This window comes from Ipomoea triloba, chromosome 14, assembly GCF_003576645.1.
Source record: "Ipomoea triloba cultivar NCNSP0323 chromosome 14, ASM357664v1".
Taxonomy (NCBI): domain Eukaryota; kingdom Viridiplantae; phylum Streptophyta; class Magnoliopsida; order Solanales; family Convolvulaceae; genus Ipomoea; species Ipomoea triloba.
Window position 1 is genome coordinate 20,532,076 of NC_044929.1, and position 22,340 is coordinate 20,554,415.

Sequence of the window (22,340 nt, forward strand, 5' to 3'; positions counted from 1 at the left end):
CTGAGAAGTCGTAATAGTCAAAAGACCCCAACTGGTATAATATGATAATAAACAAATACAAAATAATTTATTTGATATCCAAATATCTTTTGTTTTGTCATTTTCAATTAAAATTAAAAGGAAAAATAAAATGACAAGGAAGTATGATGATGTAAGATTGCCAAATTGGGGACGATTTAAAAAAATCCTACAAACCCTAGATTTTGAATGAACCCAAAAGACTACGTTGCAGCTCATCACTTCTCTACCTCAAAGAGGACAGAGTGGCCCGGCAAAACACCGCACGAAGAAAAAAAAAAAAAAAGTTAGATTCTGACGGGCCCTTTTTCGATCATTTCTGAGAGTGAGATTCAGAATCTGCGTAATTTCGTATGCATCATCATTCTCTGTTCTTGTTGTCTTGGAGAGATTGAGAATAGGATTAACAATCTTTGATTTTCTTGGTGTTGGGGAATCTGGGCGGAAAGGAAGAAGAGAGAAAGGAGGGGATGGCACAGAATGGGCAGGGAATAGAGCCTGCCGTTCTGGACGACATTATCAATCGCTTGTTGGACTTTAGGATCGCCAGAACGGCACGGCAGGTTCAGCTTTCGGAAGCTGAGATCCGCTCTCTATGTAGCGCTTCCCGCGAAATTTTTCTTCAGCAGCCCAATCTCCTGGAGCTCGAAGCCCCAATCAAGATCTGCGGTACACCTTTTCACCTCTCTCTGCTTTCAAGCTTTCAATTTTGTTAAAATTTGCCTGTCTGTGTTTCAAAATGTGCGCCGTGCGAGGGCTCGGAATGTGGTATTGTTGTATCGTTTGCTGTGTTCTTTGTGTTTAGACGAAATTAATGCTGCCATGCAATTTTGTTAATCTGCTGTATGAAATTTGTTTGGGTAGGTTTGTTGTCATTTGTTTTGTGTCTCAATATTATTAGTAATTCATAAACTCAAGGGAAGGTCAAGATTTTGGAATGAGAATATGGAACTAAAGATTAAGTCTTAGATGTTGTGAATGGTACTCATATGTAGTTTAGGATTAAGAAAATGTTCTAAACTTCTAGGTGATATGTCAGGGCGTTCGTCTTTTTTATTTATCACAGCTAGAGCTTGGTGAATTCCACCTCTCGATTGCATAGCTTTCTTAGCCTCTTGTGACTATGGAGCTCTTGGAGTGTATGCAAAGAAAATATTGTGAAATATGAAATTGCGGAAATTGGAAAGTGAAGTATTCTTTTACTGGAGAAGTTTACTGCTGCCGTTCTTTTTGTGTGTGCGGTAATAGTTATATAATTTTGTGAAACTGAATTATTTGATGCAATCAGCCGTGCAGTTTCTTGGTAAGCTCGAAGTTGATTAAAAAAATCCGTCTTTGATGGTTTATGAGAGGTCCCTGAAATATCGACGCTTGGGTGTTAAATTGTCACTAGGTCCTGTGAATCTTTTAGACTATCTATAACTTGCACCTTTCGTCACATAATACTTGTACGTTCAGACTTTAGAGTGCGCTGGTTTTTTCTCTATTCCTAAAGAACCGTTGTCCACAATCCTCATGCTTTTCTACTTTTCTAGAGCTTAGGTTGCCTTGAGGCTAACTGAAATATAATATTATGCTTTACCTTTCTGTTTGATCTGGCTTACAGGTGACATTCATGGGCAATATGGCGATCTTCTTAGGCTCCTAGAATATGGAGGATTTCCTCCTGAGTCCAATTATTTGTTCTTAGGGGACTATGTGGACCGTGGCAAACAGAGTTTAGAAACAATATGCCTTCTGCTTGCATACAAAATCAAATACCCTGAGAACTTCTTCCTTTTAAGAGGGAACCATGAATGTGCTTCGATTAATCGGATATATGGGTTCTATGATGAATGTAAGCGCAGGTTTAATGTGAGACTATGGAAAGCCTTCACTGAATGTTTCAATTGTCTTCCTGTGGCTGCTCTCATCGATGATAAAATACTTTGCATGCATGGCGGTCTTTCTCCTGATCTAACAGATTTAGATCATATTAGGAACTTATCTCGCCCATGTGATGTTCCAGATTCTGGTTTGCTTTGTGACTTACTTTGGTCAGATCCTAGTCGAGAAATTAAAGGGTGGGGAATGAATGATAGGGGAGTTTCATACACTTTTGGTGCCGATAAGGTAGCAGAATTCTTGATGCAGCACGACATGGACCTTGTTTGCCGTGCGCACCAGGTACGCAATAAATGTATTAATTCTTCATCTTTTCCTTCTCTGTACTTTCACTTTTAAATAGCATACCCCTTTTTTCAGGTTGTGGAAGATGGCTATGAATTTTTTGCTGATAGGCAACTAGTAACAATATTTTCTGCTCCCAACTATTGTGGTGAATTCGATAATGCTGGTGCAATGATGAGTGTCGATGAGAGTCTAATGTGCTCCTTCCAGATTCTAAAGCCAACAGATAGGAGGCCTAGGTTCTTATGAAGTACTCCTACAAATTTTATTAGAACTGGCTAAATCAAGAGCAGCTAAGGTAAAGTTGATACCTTTTCGGGATCCTTGTTTACATAACGTTCCAGTTTTACCTGTACTGTGGCAGTTGCACGGTTTCAGCAGCTATACTATGCGCTGTTACTTCTAGATTTGGTAGCTTTTGTAAAATCTTTTCGCCGGTAGGATACTGCCTGAGTATATATATTTCATGGTGCCAGAATGAGGATTGATTAAGCTACCTGACATTTATCTAGGCATTGTTACAGTGGCATTTGGCAGTGACAGTTGCAGGGGATATGGAAGTTCACTTTTCAAGTTCTATTGCATTTTATTTTCAAGTTTTATGGCTTATTTGTATTTTTTTATTTGAAGGTCTAATTGCATTTTCTTTTTAAAAAAAAAATTGATGGCTTATTTTACACCCCCCCCCCCCCCCCCCCCCCCCCCCCCCCTTTTTTTTTTTTTTTTTTTTTAATTTATAAATGTTGAAATACTAAATCATTGTTGGTACGATAAAGTTCAATTAGTTTAACCCAAAACATATATTAACAAGATATAAATTATACATTTCATTGACTTCTTACTCAACTGTAAATGTTCTTACAAGAAACATCAATTTGATTGAGCTTATGAGGCCACTCCTGCGGGGTTGTGTTCTTTATCAAGCCAATTTATAATATACTCCGTAATAATTACGAAAGCCCTCCACACTAAGTTCATAAGACATATTTTAAAGGTGCAAAAGACAATAAAATAACTCTTGCTATTTTCTCTTTAATAAGAGAGATTTTAGAGTTGGGATGATTTCTTAAAAAGGTATTTATATCTACCATTATTTGCTATTACCATTCTCATTTTTTCTATATAAGTTGTACTCGGCTACAATTACAAGAATAATGTAACTTGCTAGCTGTAACTTAAATTGATCATAAATAAATTCATGATCTATTGTCTATAAATGTTTTAGATTTACTTATTTTACTTATATTTAAGAATAAAAGCAAATTTATCCTCCTGGCTATTTTTATACTAACCATAAACCAAGATAAAAGAAGCCAAGAAAAAACTATATGACTCTAGCTCACATAACCCTAACAACATCTACCAAGTCGGAAGAGAAAGATAAATGAGACTCTACCAAACGAACGTATAATCACGCTCAATTAATTAGGAGATAAAGTGAAAATGAATTACAACTTTGGTAAGCAAAGAAATTTGGGGGGAAATTGTAAAATTAATAGAGGAAGAAAGAATCTTGCCATCTTCAAGATTTGGGGGAAAAAACTGATGAGTTTTAGGCAAGATAAAAAGAGATCGTGAATGAATGTGAGTGTAATTGTAGATTTTTTTAAGCATAGGTAAAATATAGATATTGGGGGCCCTCTAAAATTGAGGTCTTGCGATGTTAGGTATTATGCACGGGTAAAAAACTAACCTTGTACACATCTATTAACATGTTTAAATGGTGCAAATAAACTCATTTTTAGTTTTGAGGTCCTATAAATAAACTCATTTTTAGTTTTGAGGTCCTATAATTTCGTTAAGCATATATTTGTTATATTGCGATTTACCTTCTCCAAGAAGAAGGGAATTTGTGGTGAGAGACCTTTTTTTGAAACCTGGTGAGAGACCTTAATTTGAGATTAAAACTTAGCTTTGGCATTGTCGCATGCACTTCAACTCATTCTTCTTCCAATACTTTCTCCTCATGAATTGAAGTGACAAATTTGTCTTAAATAACATAGAAAAGAAATTTCTTTATTGTATAAAAGGTGAAATAATCATACTATTAATTACATTAAAAAATGTGGCCGGATCTTCTCTCTTCTGCCTTCATCCGCCAACTTTAATTCGATCCTGGGCATTATTACATCCTAACAAAATTGATATCCAAACGAAATGATGACTAGGGAAGGAAGCTGCAACTCTCTTTTGAGCTTAAACCTTTGAGTTGATGGTGATGAACTGATGATGAATTAGAAGCACTTCCTATGCACAATGGATGGCCCGGATTCATCGTATTCTGCCTTAGCAATCCACATCTGCATTAAGTAATAAACGTGTAGTCAAATTATCAATTAAGAACATTTTTTAATTTGGTATCAGAATTATAAAATTCTTTCCCCCATAATGGTAGAATTTTCAATTCCAAAGGCTCCTCACACCCCATCCCGATAGATCATTTGGAGAATATAAATAATTGTAATTCAATGGCTTAGCAGACATGACCAAATGTCTGTTTTGAAAATAATCCCATAATTCCTATGTTGTTATTGCAGAGTTTCAAACTTTGACCTCTTCCACAAAATACTGCCTACTGAACCAGTAAGCTAAGCTAATGCAGGTGAAATTTGGTATCATGCAAAGGGTGTGATATAAATTTTGGAAGAATGAGTTTTGTTATGGAACTTGCCTGCTGGAAAGTACTCAAAGATGCTAAAATGGAGCCACCAATCCAGACACTGTACTTCCTCTCAGGCGGAGCGACGACCTTGATCTTCATGCTGCTGGGAGCCAAGGCAGTGATTTCCTTGCTCATTCGGTCGGCGATGCCGGTGAACATGGTGGTGCCACCACTGAGAACAATGTTGCCGTAGAGGTCTTTCCTGATGTCAACATCGCACTTCATGATGGAGTTGTACGTGGTCTCATGGATGCCAGCAGCTTCCATCCCGATCATGGACGGCTGGAACAGGACTTCCGGGCAGCGGAAACGCTCAGCGCCGATCGTGATCACCTGCCCGTCCGGCAACTCGTAGCTCTTCTCCACTGAAGAGCTGGTTTTGGAGGCCTCCAGTTCCTGCTCGTAGTCTAGCGCTATGTACGACAGCTTCTCCTTCACGTCCCTCACAATTTCCCGCTCTGCGGAGGTGGTGAAGGAATATCCACGCTCAGTCAAGATCTTCATCAGATTATCGGTCAGGTCACGCCCGGCTAAATCCAAACGGAGGATCGCGTGCGGGAGAGCGTATCCTTCGTAGATCGGAACAGTGTGACTCACACCATCTCCGGAGTCCAACACAATACCTGCAACAAAACATCATCGCTCCTTTCCGCAATAGATCGAACAGATAGAGTGCGAAACTAAAGCCGCAATAGATCGAACAGATAGAGTGCGAAACTAAAGCAGCAATAGATCGAACAGATAGAGTGCGAAACTAAAGCAACATAACCTACAAACCTGTTGTACGACCACTAGCATAGAGGGAAAGCACAGCTTGAATCGCAACATACATCGCAGGGGCATTGAAGGTCTCAAACATGATCTGAGTCATCTTCTCTCTGTTCGCCTTAGGGTTCAGGGGAGCCTCCGTGAGCAGAACCGGATGCTCCTCCGGCGCCACACGCAGCTCATTGTAGAAGGTGTGATGCCAGATCTTCTCCATGTCATCCCAGTTGTTTACAATTCCGTGCTCAATCGGATACTTGAGAGTCAAGATACCTCGCTTGGATTGTGCTTCATCCCCCACGTACGCATCCTTCTGCCCCATCCCAACCATCACTCCGGTGTGACGTGGACGCCCAACAATGCTCGGAAACACAGCCCTCGGAGCATCATCTCCGGCGAATCCCGCCTATCATTAGTCACCGTCAAATCACATTCGATCAATTCATAACAAAAATCATATATAAACAGTCGTATCTCGTACCTTAACCATTCCAGTTCCGTTATCGCAAACCAATGGCTGAATATCCTCGCCATCTGCCATCTTCAATACGTCAACGGCACCCTAAGGAGTGAAGAGTAAACTTGCAAATATGGATGATTGGAAATATGGATGAAAATTAGTAAAAGAAAACGCCCATTTCTTCCATTTCTATATACTACAAAGAGACAATATTGATGAATGATGATGAGTACGTAACCACATTTTCATCATGACAAGCCGCACTTTTCTGGCTATACAGTCCGGAGCGTCCATAGATTGACTGGTCCAACTCCTTACTTATGGGGTCTCCACATCTTGGTAACTAAATGCTACTTGTGGCAGGAGTTTTCTAAAACTACAAATAACATTTTCTATTTTTTTTATGGTGTATTTCCCCTATTTGGTTAATAGTTATCCATTTTTTTTTCATTTTTTGTGTATGATTTTCAAATTCTTACAACATTGGTCTTTTTTGACTAATTTTTCATCTAATCTTAAATAAGATATCTCACAAAACAATTATGTGAGTTATTCGAAACAATATTTTTGTTATTTTAACTTGAACAACATGTTGACTACAAATTTGAATATAATGATATTGGGATTAGTATTAATAAAATTTGACAAACTTAATTAGAGGTGTCAGTGTGAGCTAGCCTGTCGCCAATCGTTATATCGTGCACCACGGTGCACATAGCAATGTACACTCCTGGTCTAAAACGACGTCGTTTCGATGTTAGTTGACGCGGACGCGAATGATTCCAGGAAATTCATTATCTATAATACATATAATCATTATCCAGAATACACATAATTTTTGTCTAGAATACACAGAATGTTTGTCCAGAATACACAGAATATTGACACAAAATACACAGAACTCATCCTCCTAACATTCGAATGCACAAACACATCACAACTTGTGTCAATAACATGAATACACAGAATATTGACACAAAATACACATAATTCATCCTCCTAAATATTCGAATGCACAAACACATCACAACATGTGTTACTAAATGAATACACATAACGGTTGTCTGGAATATACAGAATGATTGCCTGGAATACACAGAACGATTACCTAGAATACACAGAATATTAACATAAATATACAGACCGGCTGAAACGGGAAACGTGATTTCCAAAAAAAAGAACAGTTAATTTACCATGCTCAAAACGACATCGTTTACGTACGTGGTGCACGGTATAATTTGTCGCCTGTCGCAGAGTGGGTTGTACTTTTTGCAGGTCAATGCGTGATGGTAGTATTATGTGACCCAATGAAGAAAGGGAGAATGTAGTCTAATTTTTGCTTTTGTTTTTTATTTATTAGAAAAAATATTACTGTCAAAGTGGCTCGTGGGTCGCACCCGTCCCGCAGTGGGGCGGGTTAGTGCTATAAAAAATGATGGCCCACTAAAGAGCGGGCCTAATGGGTTTGGTCTGTTAAGACTCGCGGCCCTTGCGAGTTGTGGGCCAAGCCCTATTTTCTGTTGTTTGGGTGTATGTTAAACAAGGGAAATTTAGACTATTATTTTGTACAACCATTAGGATGTTATTTGACAATGAGAGTAGCGTATGTATATCGTCTATGATTCTTCATATATACAAAAAAATCACAGGGTTGCACAAAATACAACCTAATTTGCAAATTATTTAATAGAAACAAAAATAACAAAACAATAACTTGAGTTATATGGTTTAATAGGCAATCTAAATACATAGCACATGCTTTCAATTATTTTGTTTCTTAAATTTATAATGTTGATGTTTTTTGTTTGTCCCATTTCTTGAGGTGGCGGACTAATAACAAATGCTAGAGGTTGCACTGAATCTTCTTTTGAGTGTATTGGCTATTAATTGGTGGAGACTAGATAATTATATTTGTGTTCTTTTCATTATGTGTTTAATCTAAAGACCAATAAAGATTCTCACAAAAAAAAAGAAAAAAAAAGAACAATAATGATAATTATCACATCCATTCAACTTCTACTAAATCTAAAACCAACGCTATGATATGGTGAAAAAAAATTGCTTCTCCAACGAAATACAATAATACATAAACCTACTATTTAGATTAAAATAGTAATTCACTGCATCACATTTTGTATAAATCTCTACACACAACCAATTAAGTAACATATTAAAATAACCAAATTACATATATTACCCATTAAGGTATGAATTCAATGAGATACCAAAAAGAGTAATTTACATACAACAAAAGGAAAAATTGTAATAAATTAACATACTAAACATATATTATGGTATATCTTTAATCCTAAGTAATCTGTTGCTTGTCATTTTTCAAAATTCGCATCAATAAAAAAAAAAGTATTTAGCAAGGATTTCGTGGTAAGAGTAACATATATGTGAAGATTAATTGAGTGTACTTGGAAATTTTTTACAAAATGACTAATATATTCTTTAATAATTTAGAAATTCAAAATACATCGTTAATGTTAAAAAATATATATAAGTAATGGATTGAAATTGTTACTTTCAACAAAATTAAAAAGTAAAACCTATATAGAATAATAATTCATGGACTGAGTTTACAATTTATATATAACTAATGAAGTGTTCTACTACATGGAATTCCAAATTTTACTCCCTAATGTGACGGACTCTCTGATAAACTACTTTTTTTTTTTTTTTTTATGTGGGTCAAATGCAAGTGTCTACATCAATATTTTGTGTGTGGACTATAGGAGTAAAAGTTGGGAATAGAAAATTAGATATACAATATTTTCACTAATGAATTAAAGCCAACATTTTAACTATTGAATATTAGTGTACTCCTTCCGTCCGATGTTTCAAGTTAATGAGACTTGATTGAAATTATTTACAATTTAATTTTTTATAATATTAAGTTTAGAATTAATATGTAAAATTGATATATTCAAAAACTGCATTAAAAATACAATTAAACACAAAAAATAAATTTAAAATTTATAAAAATTTATTAATAGAAATAAATAAAAGAAGAAAGAATTGATTTGATTAATAAATAATAACTATAATTTAGAAAATAGGAGTAGCAACTAACCAAGAAATGGAACCACAAATACTCCGTATCAAGTAATCACTCTTACGTGCACTGGTGCACCTAACAGAAAAAGTGCGGAGAAGGCAAACGGCGTCGTTTTTGTGCCATTCGCGCCGTCGCTCCGAGCATTTTTTCGTTAGTTTATGGAATTTCAGGCGATTCAGACCTATAACTTCTAACGCCGGTACGAATGTACTGTTATACTAGCGCTTCGAACATGAATTCTCCGGCCAGTCTCCGCCATACAGTCACAATCCCCGGCCTCCAAAGCCTCAAACCCTCAAAGCGGCGGCTGTTATCAAACGTAAAGTTACCGTCGCGCTTATCCAACCGGAGCTGCTCTGAGTTTTTGACTGTAAACAGTATTCTTAGACGCGAATTCTCGACTCGGAACCTCCGATTGACCGCAATTAAAGCTTCGTCGAACGATGCTCGGTCGGTTGCTGGCGGTTCGTTCAGAGACAGAGGGGGAGTGCGGGAGCCTAGCTTCGCAGAGTTCATTACTTCTGAGAGAGTGAAAGTGGTGGCTATGTTAGCCTTGGCTCTGGCTTTATGTAACGCCGACCGTGTCGTAATGTCGGTGGCGATCGTTCCGTTATCGGCCTCTCATGGCTGGCGTCAATCGTTCGCTGGCGTTGTTCAGGTACTTATCATTTTCACTTTGACTTGATATATTTTTTCCGTGTTTGTAAATTGTAATTGGAGCTGTCGCTACTGTTATTTAAAATTTGCGTGTATTAATTTAGGACCGAAATCAAATGCCTTACTTATGTCTGATTGCCTAGGTTGATGGAATATTAATTTTATTTGAAGTAAAACCTGAAAACAAAAAATGGATTAATAATGTATAATAATTGGACGAAGGTGCATTGTTTATAGCAGTGAAGCAATGGCGTGTATCCTAAAATGTTGATTTCATAAGGAATGAAGTTCCTGTCACAGAAAAAAAAATTACCAAATCTGTTTTATGACTTTTCAACATTATAACCTCTGATCTTGTTCCTAGACTCCTAGTTTGGAACTTTTGTTGCAATTCAAAATTTTCATACTTGTTCTGCATTTAATTGATACATGGATGCAGGTTGGATTTGGAAGCATGATGCTAATGTTTCTGAATCCTTCTTTAAGCTAAAATGTTAAGCCCATCTTAGCTTGAGTTAGATTTGAATGCAACTAAAAAAATTGATATCACATTTATTGGAAATCAATCTTCCACTGAGGTTTGGCCCTGCAGTATCATCATTGTCCAGTAAGAGATTACTTGATTATTGCATTCAGTATTGACAAAATCAATATCCAGAAAGTTGTTAATAGGTCTTTGGGATTTCAATTGTTTCTATCAGAACATTTATGTAGAAAAAAGCAATTTCAATAGTAAATGCAATATCTCATATTCTCATGCCTATTACAGCTTGTTTTTGTTAATTATCATTCTGATTGATGAGTAGCTACTAATGGCAGTCATCTTTTCTCTGGGGTTACCTGATATCGCCAATAGCTGGAGGGACTCTGGTGGATTATTTTGGCGGCAAGGTAGTCATGGCATGGGGTGTGACTCTCTGGTCTTTAGCAACTTTTCTAACCCCTTGGGCAATGGAGGTTTCCTTGTGGGCACTGCTTTCCATGCGGATGTTGCTTGGCATAGCAGAAGGTGTAGCTCTTCCCTGCATGAACAATATGATCGCCAGGTAATACACACCATCTGACTTTGTTACGAGTAATGGTTATTGCAATTGATGACTTCATAGTGAGATTTAAATAAGTCTGCAACTTCAAATTTTTAGTTTGACTGTTTTTCATCAGATGGTTTCCTCAGACAGAACGATCAAGGGCTGTAGGGATGGCAATGGCTGGATTTCAGCTTGGAAGTGCTATTGGACTCACACTTTCTCCAATTCTTATGTCACAGGGTGGTTTATTTGGACCATTTGTCATATTTGGTTTATCTGGATTTCTTTGGGTTCTAGTGTGGGTGTCTGCAACCTCCAGTACTCCTGAGCGTAGCCGTCAAATATCATTAAATGAACTGCGTTACATACAAAACAAGGGACTTAGCCATTCTGCTGTTGACAGTAAAATGAAAACAGCCAAAGTGATCCCACCTTTCAGACGCTTGCTCTCTAAGCTACCAACATGGTCTCTTATTGTGGCAAATTCCATGCATAGTTGGGTAATACATAATTTTTCTTGTATGTTACAAGTAATGCTCTTAAAGATAGGTTTTCTGTGTCTTTTGATAACTTAGTGCATTTAGCATTTAGTTTTGCTGATATTCAGTACTTGTTTAAAATCCATTTAAGTGATATTGTATGTAAATATCAAATCATTGCATATAGAGGAGAAGAATTCATTCATTCCTTTATTTAAATGCAGGGCTTCTTTGTAATACTATCATGGATGCCAATTTACTTCAAGACTGTAAGAGAAAAAACTGGTCATTTTGTTTCATGAATCCATTCTTGAATAACTGAACATAACTATAGGAACTATTTTTTGAGATACCCTTCTCTTGTAGATATACCGTGTTGATCTCAGACATGCAGCATGGTTTAGTGCTGTTCCATGGAGTATGATGGCATTAATGGGTTACATTGCTGGTGTTTTGTCTGACCGGATGATCGAAAGTGGTACAAGTGTTACACTAACCCGCAAAGTCATGCAAGTATGATCTTCTATCATTTGTTTCTTTTCAATTAGAAACTCCCTTCAGTACCTAATAGGCCTTGCCATTTCAGTGTCTGGTTATCTTCTAACATATATTTTCTTTGCTCTCCTTTTGTAGTCAATTGGTTTCTTTGGACCTGGGATTGCTCTCATTGGTTTAACTATGGCTCGAACTCCAATGATAGCATCAGCTTGGCTTACTTTAGCTGTTGGGTTGAAAGCATTCAGTCATGCTGGCTTCCTTGTAAACCTTCAGGTTAGAAGATTGATTAAAGTTTTATGATCTAATGAGCAGAATCACACACTTATATCTGTTCTTTCATCTTTTCCCTTGACCAGGAAATTGCCCCACAGTATTCAGGTGTTCTGCATGGTATGCATTTTCTCCTTTTTCGTTGTGTTAACATTACAGAGCAATTGATTGCTGAAACAAAGTTCTTTATCTCCTTATCTTGCTGATTCCTATGTTATATAGGCATTTCAAACACTGCGGGTACACTTGCGGCCATCATTGGAACTGTTGGTGCTGGCTTCTTCGTTGACTTAGTTGGTTCCTTCCAGGGATTTTTGTTGCTAACAGCATTTCTGTATTTCTGTGCTGCTCTCTTCTATAACATCTTTTCTACAGGAGAGAGGGTTAACTTTGATGAAACTACTTAGGTCCGCCTCAAAAGTTGTCAAATACTTCAGTCATAGAGTAAAATGGGGCTGTAGACGTTAGGAGCATTTTTCACCATGGGAAAGCTGTGCTGGTAAATATCAACTTTTTCCATGAAATGTTGACATCAAACTGTGTAAATTTGTGAATTCTTGTTGCTCTCATACTATAAGAAGTTGTTTACTTGTTCCTAGTACTACTATCTCCTTGCACTCCAACTCTGATATCGGGTTATCTTCAAGGCTTGATTTGTGCTGTGTTGAGTTTAGCCAAAAGCTTATGTTTGTTTCAGCATGAACACATTCTCTATGTTACACAGCTTGTAATCAACCAATACCTGTATAGGGGCATGTGCTGTTAGGCAGTTGGTTGGTCTTTTACATATCTTGCATGGTTTCTAGTTCTAGTATAAAGCTTCAGTTAGCATTTTCCAATATCACACGTTCATTCATGTGATAACTCTTATCTTGTTTTTTCTTGTAAATTGATGACACGAAGTCACGAACCTAATCATCCATCCGCCCATCCGGGTTTGGTAAGCGGTTTTTTTGGCCTATTCATTCCCTTTAGATCAAAAAAGTTTTTTTTTTCTTCCTCTTTTAGCACTTTGTCTTTTAACTTTCATAGAATATAGTTTCAGGTCTCCAATTTTATATTATCACCTCAAAATTTCTGTAATATCAAAATTACACAATGTAATATGTTTGCCACGTATGGGTAAAACTTACTTTTAGTGGTAAAGTATGATTCAATTTCTGTCACGAATAATGAAGATTTTGGTTTGGATTAAGTTTTTTGTGTATAAAAGTGTATTATTTGGTATTAAGTTTTGAAGTTAAATTGATTAAATTTATTTCTATAGACTTGTGAATAGATTCATGAAGTTTAAAATATAGTATAATAGAAATAAAAAAATTTGAGTTATAACAAATAAAAGGTTGGAAGAAGAATGAAGAATGCCACGAAAGGTTGAGAGACGAAAGCACTTGGACGGTTGAATCCCACAAGGTCATATCAAAGCTTCCTTTGGAGACAGCTTTTCATTTATTAGTCACACATGTCAACATTTCGATATAAAATATCACAATTCTCAACCGTCAATTCCCCAATATAAAGACAAAAGAGAATAAAAAAATCATATAATTTGGAAATGCTAACTTCTTATTTTATTTTTAATCGCTCCCCGAGACTATGAGTGAAACTTCTTTATTTAGTTAATTAAAAAAGGATTTTTTTTTAATGATTTATAATTATTAAGCGTAATGAATTAGCTAAGTACATTGTGCTCAAATAGCATGTAATGACTCTTTCATATGGTATTGGCTTTTTGTGCTTCAATACTCTTAAAAAAATATTTTTTCACTTTTTAATAGTTAGTCTTTGACTTATATTTATAAAAAAATTATAATTTATAGTTTTTGAAATTAATAATACTTAAACTTAAAATTTTCCTTTTTCGGAATATACTTATGTATATTACAACTTAAATAAAAATTCAGATAAATTGACAATATATATGATTAAGACATAATTATTCACAATATGATCATATTTGTTAGTTTGATCATTAAAGGAGATATTATTACAAGACAAATTTCATCCAAACTAAACTTTACAAAATAATGCAATCAAAATTCAGGCAAAAATGAATGTATTTGTAACAAAGAGAATAGTCTACACTATTTCTCTTCCTCACTCCGCAATCCACTGTCTAGCCTTTCTCGTGCTCCATCTGTCCCATGTGATGATGTATGGGTGAAATGAAATCGTAGCGCTTTCTCAAAATTACGCCTCTTTCGTCGTCTTCTCATCTGAGTTCTGATATTTATCGTCTGCTCTCGCCGCTACACTCCTCCATCAATCATCTTTCACACTTTTTTTTTTCTTTATTGTCACTTTTCTCTTCAATATCTTGGAATTCTTGCATTTGCACGGAGCATATTCCTCCACAGCCATCGATCCCTTTGTTTCTAATTTCCTTTTTGGACCTTTTCTCTAAATATCTTTTCCCTTTGTTTTCACTCTTCCAGCCTATTAAGCTCTCAATTTCACACAAAAAACAGGTTCAGTCTTGATGATCATAGATGCTTGAAGAGATTATCAATCAAATTCGGTAAAGTTCTCATCTTTGCTAGATACCCATTGTTATTTTTACCAGTTTCGTATTATTATTTTTTTTTCCCAGTGTCATCATGTTTTTATTTATTTATTTATTTTGTATCATTTGTTACTATTGGTGATTTGGTGGTTAAGAGTGTGAGTTTTTATAATTTCCTTCATGTAGATGGAATTGACAGAATTATGTTTAATTTTCCTGTTTATATGTAATTTAATGGATTTGCAGCTTCTTTGTCATGTTTAAGATTGAATATGAATATTGGGAGTTTTGTATTGCAACTGTTTTTGAATGACAATATATGCATTGCCATCTTTTTTCTCTTTTGTTATAAAATTTCTTTTAATTGATGAGTGTACACTTGGTTACATGTAGGTTGTAAAAGCATTCATAATTCATAAACATGGACGCTACTGCAAAGACCAACGGTGCTACTTCAGCAACCAGATTTGATGCCTTAGCCAAGGTGCCGCCCATAGCTCACCCACTGGCAGAAGAGCCCTCAGAGATTGCATCCAATATCAGTTACCATGTTCAGTACAGTCCTCATTTTTCCCTTTTCAAATTTGATCCAGAGCAGGCCTACTGTGCAACTGCTGATAGTGTTCGGGACCGCTTGATCAAAGTAGGATTGCTTATCTTTTTTGGAATTTATGCCATTAATTGTTTGTTTCATGGAATGTGCATCTTCTTTTGTTGTTGTAATTTTTTTGGCATTGCTTTATTATGAAATTGGCAGTGCTCATACAAATGTTAGAAAGTGATTTTAGTGTATGGTTTATCAGAAATAGTAATAGATGTATGTAACAGCCAATACTTTTGTTTTTACGGTGTGTTCATTTTCACCTGCAGCAATGGAATGATACGTATCTCCAATATCACAAAGTCAATCCAAAGCAAACGTACTACTTGTCCATGGAGTATCTCCAAGGAAGAGCTTTGACAAATGCAATTGGAAACCTATGCATTCAAGGCGCTTATGGCGATGCTTTAAAGAAGCTTGGCCATGGCCTTGAGGAGATTGTTGAGCAGGTAGCGTAATTTGATAATCCTTTTTTCATGTGAACTCTGTTTTTATAGATCAAGTTTCAAGCTAGCTAAAGTAGATTCTGTAAGATTTAAGTTTCAATCCACTTCCCCAGTGGACAGTACAAATTTGGCAGACTTTGATCTCTAGGCGATTAAGCATAACTTGATGCACAAAATTTCTGATTGTGATTATATTTTCCTTTGATTTCAAACCCTTCACTTCATCATTTGTGATTAAAGACAACCTTTTACTTATTCACTTCTATTTGTATATATTTTGGTGTATAAAAAAATTGCTTTGGTATCAAATTTCTATTTCGCTGTATGCCATCTTCTGAATTTCCTTTTATAGGAGAAAGATGCAGCACTAGGAAATGGTGGCTTGGGAAGGCTTGCTTCTTGCTTTCTTGATTCCATGGCAACTTTAAACTTGCCAGCCTGGGGTTATGGATTGAGGTACAAACACGGACTGTTCAAGCAACGTATCACCAAAGCAGGACAAGAGGAGATTGCTGAAGATTGGCTGGAGGTTTGATATCGACTATGTTCTGTCTGTTGAATACCATGTTGGCTCTCATGTAGTCGATTTTTGAATATTTTATAATGTTGATTTTTGTGGGTTCATACAGAAATTCAGTCCCTGGGAAGTTGCAAGGCATGACATTGTCTTCCCCATCAGATTTTTTGGTCACGTTGAGGTTGATCCTAGTGGCTCGTAAGTGCTCTCTCACACTGAGTCTTGTGATACTGATATTTTAATATCCTCACGCTATTTATTTATTTATTTCTTTTTAAAACCTTAATTAATCAATGTTCTAGTCATTCCTTCTGCTGCTTACTTATTGAAACTTTGTATAGCCGGAAATGGGTTGGTGGTGAGGTCATACAGGCTGTTGCATATGATGTTCCTATTCCTGGGTATAAAACAAAGAATACTATTAGTCTTCGACTATGGGAAGCCAAAGCCAGTGCAGAGGACTTAAACTTATCTCAATTTAATGATGGGCAATATGAATCTGCTACACTGCTTCATTCTCGGGCTCATCAGGTTAGTTATTACCTTATAGGATTACACCGGTTAAAACATTATTATACATAAAATAATGCAGTACTTAGTTACTGGCTTTCTTCTAACGCATTGCATTATTATGTTCAAGATAGATCAATTTTCAAGTAAGATACTCTCTTCCCCTGCTCCAAATTATGCACGACTTCTAACATGTCACACCCTTATGCAGATTTGTGCTGTCCTTTACCCTGGGGATGCAACGGAAAGTGGAAAACTTTTACGACTTAAACAACAATTTTTGCTGTGTAGTGCATCTCTTCAGGTTGACTAATTCTTCTATATTTTATTGCCATGTAATTTGCTATGTGTTGTGTTGCTTTGGGTTGACTAACTCGTATCTACTTCATTGCCATAGTTTTTTCCTTTACAATGTTTGTCATGCATTCATTCTCTTTCTGATGCTACATCAAGAAACCCATCTCCACCAAACCAAATAGGTTCTTGTTGAACTGTTTTTCGTGTCCAATTTTGCCTTTAACTGTACCATTCAAAAGAACCCCTATCTTCAGCTTTCCTAACTTACTATGACACTGCTGTGCTTATTGCTGGTGGCAGATTTAAGCAGCATCTTATGTTACTTGTCATGGCCGTTCTATGTTTGAGTTTGAAAGACATCTTTTGCAGAGCAATATAGTACTCTGGTAGATGTATAACTTTAATCGTGTGCTTGGTACCTTCTAGCATGAATCAGTGTGAGGGTGTGTTTGTTTGGTTGACAACTTTTTAAAACACAGGTATAGGTTTTGATTACCCCTATAATTACAAAACTCATTACCTAATTTAAATTAGGTATCATTCCATTAATTCAACCTTATCCCTCCTCATTTCTTCGCCTCCTCATTCATCTCTTCTCACTTCATCGCCACTCTTAAGATCAATTGCCTTGACTTTTTGTGTTTGTATTTTTAAAACCTTTATTCCGATTATAGGGTCATACATAACCAAACATCAATATTGGTAATCATTCCAATTCCACCCTACTACCAAACATGCCAAATACTTTCACCAAAACCCATTCCAATTACCAAGTATTTGATTCCCATTCCGGTTCCGACTTCCGATTCCCATGTTTGAACCAAACACACCCTGAATTTGCATTTATCCAATATATCTCCATGCACTTGATATTTAATTGTTGCGGAACACGTGTTTAGAATTCTGGCTTCTTCCAGTAACTATTTAAGACAAACTAGTTGCTCATCATTATCATAATTCAATTTTGGGGTCAACACCAGGACATCATATTCAGATTTAAGGAGAGGAATGATGGGAAGGGCACTCTTGATTGGTCCACATTCCCCACAAAAGTTGCAGTACAACTGAATGACACACATCCTACACTCTCGATTCCGGAGCTGATGCGGTTATTGATGGATGATGAAGGACTTGGATGGGATGAAGCATGGGATATAACCACTAGGTTCTTTTCGTCCTCTCTGGATTTCTGGGTTTTGGATATGGATTCTTTTTGGGTGTATTAAGTTATTTGTTTGTTGAGTGGCATTATTCTAATTTTACAATGTTGATAAAAATATATATTATTTATTCAGGACAATCGCTTATACAAATCATACCGTCCTACCTGAAGCACTAGAAAAATGGTCGCAAGCAGTCATGTGGAAACTTCTTCCACGGCATATGGAAATCATTGAGGAAATTGACAAGCGGGTATGGTATCTACCCACTTCTTTCAATTAATGTTCATAAAATGAGTTTCTTGGACTAGTTTAATCTCATTCTCTCCTTGCAGTTTATTGCAATGATTCAATCAAAAAAACCTAATCTTGAGAGTAAGATCTCTGCCATGTGCATTTTGGATCACAATCCCCAGAAGCCTGTTGTGCGTATGGCTAATTTATGTGTCATCTCTTCACATACGGTATGAGATTTTTTCAGCAGAATTAAATTTTCTACAAATTTGATAGCATCTAACTTCTCCCGTATACATGTTCTAATTTCTATGCAATAAATCAGAAATTTGCTCATATTTCACATTTGGCTGGCAAACAATAGAGCGATAGAGCCTCTTGAGTCCAATAGAAAAAAGAAAAACATCTGCTTAAACTAATTTCTGTGGACTATAAATTCTTTTTGAAACTTACACGTTCAACCCTAAAATTTTCTCATTTTCATTGTGTTTACTGCAGGTGAATGGTGTTGCCCAGCTACACAGTGATATCTTGAAGGATGAATTATTCATCGACTATGTCTCTATCTGGCCCACCAAATTCCAGAACAAAACCAATGGCATAACGCCACGGCGATGGCTTAGGTTTTGCAATCCCGAGCTGAGTGATATAATCACCAAGTGGTTAAAAACTGATGAATGGGTGACTAATCTTGATTTACTTGCTAATCTGCGGAAGGTATGCCATGATTCACGAAATTTCAAAGCTCGTAAACTTTATTCTTTTGATGGAGCTGTTTCTTTGATGGCCCTGAATTGACAATAACTTTCCTTTAAAAAGTTTGCCGACGATGAACAACTCCATGCTCAATGGGAGTCTGCCAAGATGGCAAGCAAGCAACGATTGGCACAGTACATACTTCGAGTAACCGGTGTGCGTGTTGACCCAAATACACTATTTGACATACAAGTCAAGCGCATCCACGAATACAAAAGGCAGCTGCTAAATGTATTGGGTGTAGTCTACCGGTACAAGAAACTGAAGGTGTGTGGAAGTTTTTAGTTTCCACAATTTAATTGTTTTGCCTTATTATCTACATGGTTCTAGGTCATAACTCATAACAGTCATCTATACATATATAATCTCATTACCCCGTAAAACTGTGCACTGCTTATTTGTTGTGTGGTAACAGGAGATGAAACCCGAAGAGCGTAAGAATACAACAGCACGCACTGTCATGCTCGGGGGAAAAGCATTTGCGACCTATACAAATGCAAAAAGGATCATCAAGCTTGTGACGGATGTTGGGGATGTTGTCAACAGTGATCCTGAGGTCAATAGCTATTTGAAGGTAATCGGATTTTATGGTTCCTATCCTCCTCCCTCCCTAAGAACACTAGACGAAAAATGTATGCCATTTAACTTTTATGCAATTCTTTTCAGCATCGATCCGATACTATTGACTCTGCCAAATACCAGTATGCATGCTTATTTAAGAAAGTTGTTCTATGTAATGCATTCTCATCTTTACGTTTCACTTCCGTGCAGTTTACTTGTACAGAAATCTCATCACCTCTCAATTACTGCAGTTTGCTTAATATTATTTTCTTGTTTTTGACAATGTGATCTAATAACCAAAAATTTTCAGGTAGTCTTTGTACCCAATTACAACGTATCTGTGGCAGAAGTGCTTATTCCGGGAAGTGAGCTTTCACAGCACATCAGCACAGCTGGCATGGAGGCAAGTGGCACTAGCAATATGAAATTTGCACTCAATGGATGCCTAATTATAGGAACACTGGATGGTGCTAATGTGGAAATCAGAGAGGAAATTGGGGAACAGAACTTTTTCCTTTTCGGTGCAAGAGCTGATGAAGTCCCTCGTCTGCGCAAAGAAAGAGAGAACGGTCAGGTATTGATCTTCAAACTTTTAGAATCCACCGGAAGTTTTTTCGTTTATTAGTAGTAACCTTAATGTTTAACCAAATACAATATGGAGTAATATGAAGTATCCCCTTTTTTATACCTTAACATTTACTTCTTCCCGATAATGCAGTTTAAACCTGATCCTCGGTTTGAAGAAGCCAAGCAATTCATCAGATCGGGAGCTTTTGGGAGCTATGATTATAATCCACTGCTCGACTCACTGGAAGGAGACTCAGGCTATGGCCGCGGTGACTACTTCCTTGTTGGTCAGGACTTCCCAAGCTACATTGACGCCCAGGCAAAGGTTGATGAAGCTTACAAGTAAGTCCTTACACGTTTTCTCAAACTATGAACTGCTCGAGTCAAAACAGAACTTAGCATATTCCCATAATAGAACAACCCCCCCCCCCCCCCCCACCCCTTCTACATTGACTATTTGTGCTTCAGTAGGTTGAGAAAGTAGTTATGAACAGATACTACGTTGTAACAGAGTCAATAGTACTCAAAAAAAAAAAAAAAAACTGTGGTGTGATAACGAGACTTGCAATGGCGTGTTTTCAGGGACAGGAAAAGATGGATAAAGATGTCCATACTAAGCACTGCTGGAAGTGGAAAGTTTAGCAGTGACCGAACGATATCTCAGTATGCAAAGGAAATATGGAATATTGAGAAGTGCTCTGTGGCATGATCATGGCGGCCAAACCTCCCAATTCTCTCCATACATAGATACATTTCAGCTGCCTACAAAGAGCAAACAAAAATGGCAGCAATGGCTGTTCTCTTCTGTGTTTCTGCAATCAGACTTTATTTCTCTGAATTATCGGAATATGCTTAGTATATTGCCCTCTTATTGTATAGCGGAAAAAGTACCATACTTTCCTTGAAGTGGCTTCATTACTACCATTCGCATGCCTCTTTTTTTTTTTTTTTTTGGATACATTAGGGTTTTCAACATACACTAGAAAAGGACTAATAATCCTAAGTCTCCCGAATCTATGCCCAAGGGAATTGATAGTGGCTCAGTAGTGTTCAGTTCTTACTCTTGTTCGTACACTCTGCATAAGGAGTTATCATCACTTTTGATCAATTTTTTGGACTTTAAATCTCTCAGTAGTCTTATATGTCTTCAGTAGGAATTGAACCTTCATTGAGTCGCATGCTTATTTAATGAGCTTGTTGGGTTGGAAGTTGGATAAGATCATAACGTGAGATCGGTTTAGATATTTGTTAAACTTAAAGTTGGTCTTTGTTTAGATATTTGTTAAACTTAAAGTTGGTCTTTGTGATTAAGGAAGCACATAATCACTATTTGAAAGTGTGCATATGGTAAATTTCACTTTTTGATTCTAGTTTGTGAAATTCTAAAATACCACAAAAAAGGTAAATCGATCTACGATATTCATAATTAATTGATTTAAACCAAGTAAGTCAATAAGTCGCTTTTATTGAGAATTAAATTTATAATCTTTGTGATTATCACATTAACAATCTAACTACTCTTTGTCTCATTTTGCATGTCATTTTTACTATTTATTGGTCAAAATAACCTTTTTTTATTGTTTATTTTCTTTGGTAATTTGTAATTATTTTTAAATTTGATTTTTTTTGTATTAATAGTCCTTTTAATGTAGTTTCTAAATATATAAATTTTATATACTAATATTAAACTTTTCTAAATATATCAATTTTATATACTAATATTAAACTTAATATTATGAGAAATTGAATTAGAAATAATTTTAGTCAAAATCTCATTAACCGAATCAAACAAACAAAATAAGACAGAGTAGACATGATTACTTATTAGAATTATCTCAAATCAAACCATATTTATCTGATAATTGATGTATACTATACATCTACATATCCATCGACTATGAGACATCAAATGTCACGTTATTAAAATGTATATATATTGACTCTTTATTTTTCTTTTTAAATAGAAATAACTGATAGAATAAAAAATATAACCGTCAACACCATTTTTATCTGTCTTCCGGTGATTGATGATTTCGTCGTTCTTATGATTGGTAGCAAATCGCAGAGCTTTTCAAAATCCTGTCTACACAATATTCACATGAAATATAATAATATAAAATA

At 36.2% G+C, this 22,340-nt stretch overlaps 4 protein-coding genes across 6 annotated transcripts; 3 read left to right on the forward strand and 1 right to left on the reverse strand.

Moving 5' to 3' along the window:
* The first annotated feature begins 214 nt into the window (after positions 1–214).
* LOC116003481 (serine/threonine-protein phosphatase PP1 isozyme 2-like) lies at positions 215–2,848 on the forward strand. Of its 2 annotated transcripts, XM_031243370.1 has the most exons (4): positions 215–369; positions 468–687; positions 1,625–2,184; positions 2,263–2,848. In XM_031243370.1, the coding sequence occupies exons 2-4, from the start codon at positions 489–491 to the stop codon at positions 2,434–2,436; spliced, it is 933 nt and encodes a 310-aa protein (XP_031099230.1). In that variant the 5' UTR covers positions 215–369; positions 468–488; the 3' UTR covers positions 2,437–2,848. The 2 variants fall into 2 exon arrangements, with proteins under 2 accessions (XP_031099230.1, XP_031099229.1); XM_031243369.1 differs by having other exon boundaries at positions 215–687.
* Positions 2,849–4,171: 1,323 nt separating this feature from the next.
* Positions 4,172–6,332, reverse strand: LOC116004975 (actin). Its single transcript, XM_031245182.1, has 4 exons — positions 6,096–6,332; positions 5,627–6,020; positions 4,859–5,472; positions 4,172–4,487 (listed from the first exon to the last, which is right to left on the reverse strand). The coding sequence occupies exons 1-4, from the start codon at positions 6,153–6,155 to the stop codon at positions 4,422–4,424; spliced, it is 1,134 nt and encodes a 377-aa protein (XP_031101042.1). The 5' UTR covers positions 6,156–6,332; the 3' UTR covers positions 4,172–4,421.
* A 2,850-nt stretch (positions 6,333–9,182) lies between these two features.
* LOC116005338 (probable anion transporter 4, chloroplastic) lies at positions 9,183–12,766 on the forward strand. 2 transcript variants are annotated; one of them, XM_031245619.1, is made up of 8 exons: positions 9,183–9,793; positions 10,612–10,838; positions 10,954–11,320; positions 11,524–11,568; positions 11,666–11,812; positions 11,933–12,070; positions 12,154–12,187; positions 12,290–12,766. In XM_031245619.1, the coding sequence occupies exons 1-8, from the start codon at positions 9,341–9,343 to the stop codon at positions 12,472–12,474; spliced, it is 1,596 nt and encodes a 531-aa protein (XP_031101479.1). In that variant the 5' UTR covers positions 9,183–9,340; the 3' UTR covers positions 12,475–12,766. The 2 variants fall into 2 exon arrangements, with proteins under 2 accessions (XP_031101479.1, XP_031101480.1); XM_031245620.1 differs by having other exon boundaries at positions 9,670–9,793; positions 10,649–10,838.
* A 1,395-nt stretch (positions 12,767–14,161) lies between these two features.
* On the forward strand, positions 14,162–21,327 carry LOC116004572 (alpha-glucan phosphorylase, H isozyme). Its single transcript, XM_031244678.1, has 16 exons — positions 14,162–14,585; positions 14,964–15,213; positions 15,441–15,620; positions 15,970–16,146; positions 16,247–16,332; positions 16,476–16,665; positions 16,856–16,948; positions 17,922–18,106; positions 18,237–18,354; positions 18,437–18,565; positions 18,834–19,052; positions 19,155–19,358; positions 19,507–19,665; positions 19,963–20,226; positions 20,371–20,561; positions 20,802–21,327. The coding sequence occupies exons 2-16, from the start codon at positions 14,992–14,994 to the stop codon at positions 20,926–20,928; spliced, it is 2,544 nt and encodes an 847-aa protein (XP_031100538.1). The 5' UTR covers positions 14,162–14,585; positions 14,964–14,991; the 3' UTR covers positions 20,929–21,327.
* Positions 21,328–22,340: the final 1,013 nt, after the last annotated feature.

What these genes read in the sequence shown, in the direction of transcription:
- LOC116003481 (XM_031243369.1), top strand. Translation starts at nt 489, where the DNA reads ATGGCACAGAATGGGCAGGGAATAGAGCCTGCCGTTCTGGACGACATT. An exon ending in AGCCCCAATCAAGATCTGCG is followed by an intron (nt 688 to 1,624) that starts GTACACCTTTTC and finishes TCTGGCTTACAG; the next exon opens with GTGACATTCATGGGCAATAT. An exon ending in TTGTTTGCCGTGCGCACCAG is followed by an intron (nt 2,185 to 2,262) that starts GTACGCAATAAA and finishes CCCTTTTTTCAG; the next exon opens with GTTGTGGAAGATGGCTATGA.
- LOC116004975 (XM_031245182.1), bottom strand. Translation starts at nt 6,155, where the DNA reads ATGGCAGATGGCGAGGATATTCAGCCATTGGTTTGCGATAACGGAACT. An exon ending in ACGGAACTGGAATGGTTAAG is followed by an intron (nt 6,021 to 6,095) that starts GTACGAGATACG and finishes GACTAATGATAG; the next exon opens with GCGGGATTCGCCGGAGATGA. An exon ending in TGCTAGTGGTCGTACAACAG is followed by an intron (nt 5,473 to 5,626) that starts GTTTGTAGGTTA and finishes GTTTTGTTGCAG; the next exon opens with GTATTGTGTTGGACTCCGGA.
- LOC116005338 (XM_031245619.1), top strand. Translation starts at nt 9,341, where the DNA reads ATGTACTGTTATACTAGCGCTTCGAACATGAATTCTCCGGCCAGTCTC. An exon ending in ATGAACAATATGATCGCCAG is followed by an intron (nt 10,839 to 10,953) that starts GTAATACACACC and finishes GTTTTTCATCAG; the next exon opens with ATGGTTTCCTCAGACAGAAC. An exon ending in TAACCCGCAAAGTCATGCAA is followed by an intron (nt 11,813 to 11,932) that starts GTATGATCTTCT and finishes CTCCTTTTGTAG; the next exon opens with TCAATTGGTTTCTTTGGACC.
- LOC116004572 (XM_031244678.1), top strand. Translation starts at nt 14,992, where the DNA reads ATGGACGCTACTGCAAAGACCAACGGTGCTACTTCAGCAACCAGATTT. An exon ending in TTGAGGAGATTGTTGAGCAG is followed by an intron (nt 15,621 to 15,969) that starts GTAGCGTAATTT and finishes TTCCTTTTATAG; the next exon opens with GAGAAAGATGCAGCACTAGG. An exon ending in TACTTGCTAATCTGCGGAAG is followed by an intron (nt 19,053 to 19,154) that starts GTATGCCATGAT and finishes TCCTTTAAAAAG; the next exon opens with TTTGCCGACGATGAACAACT.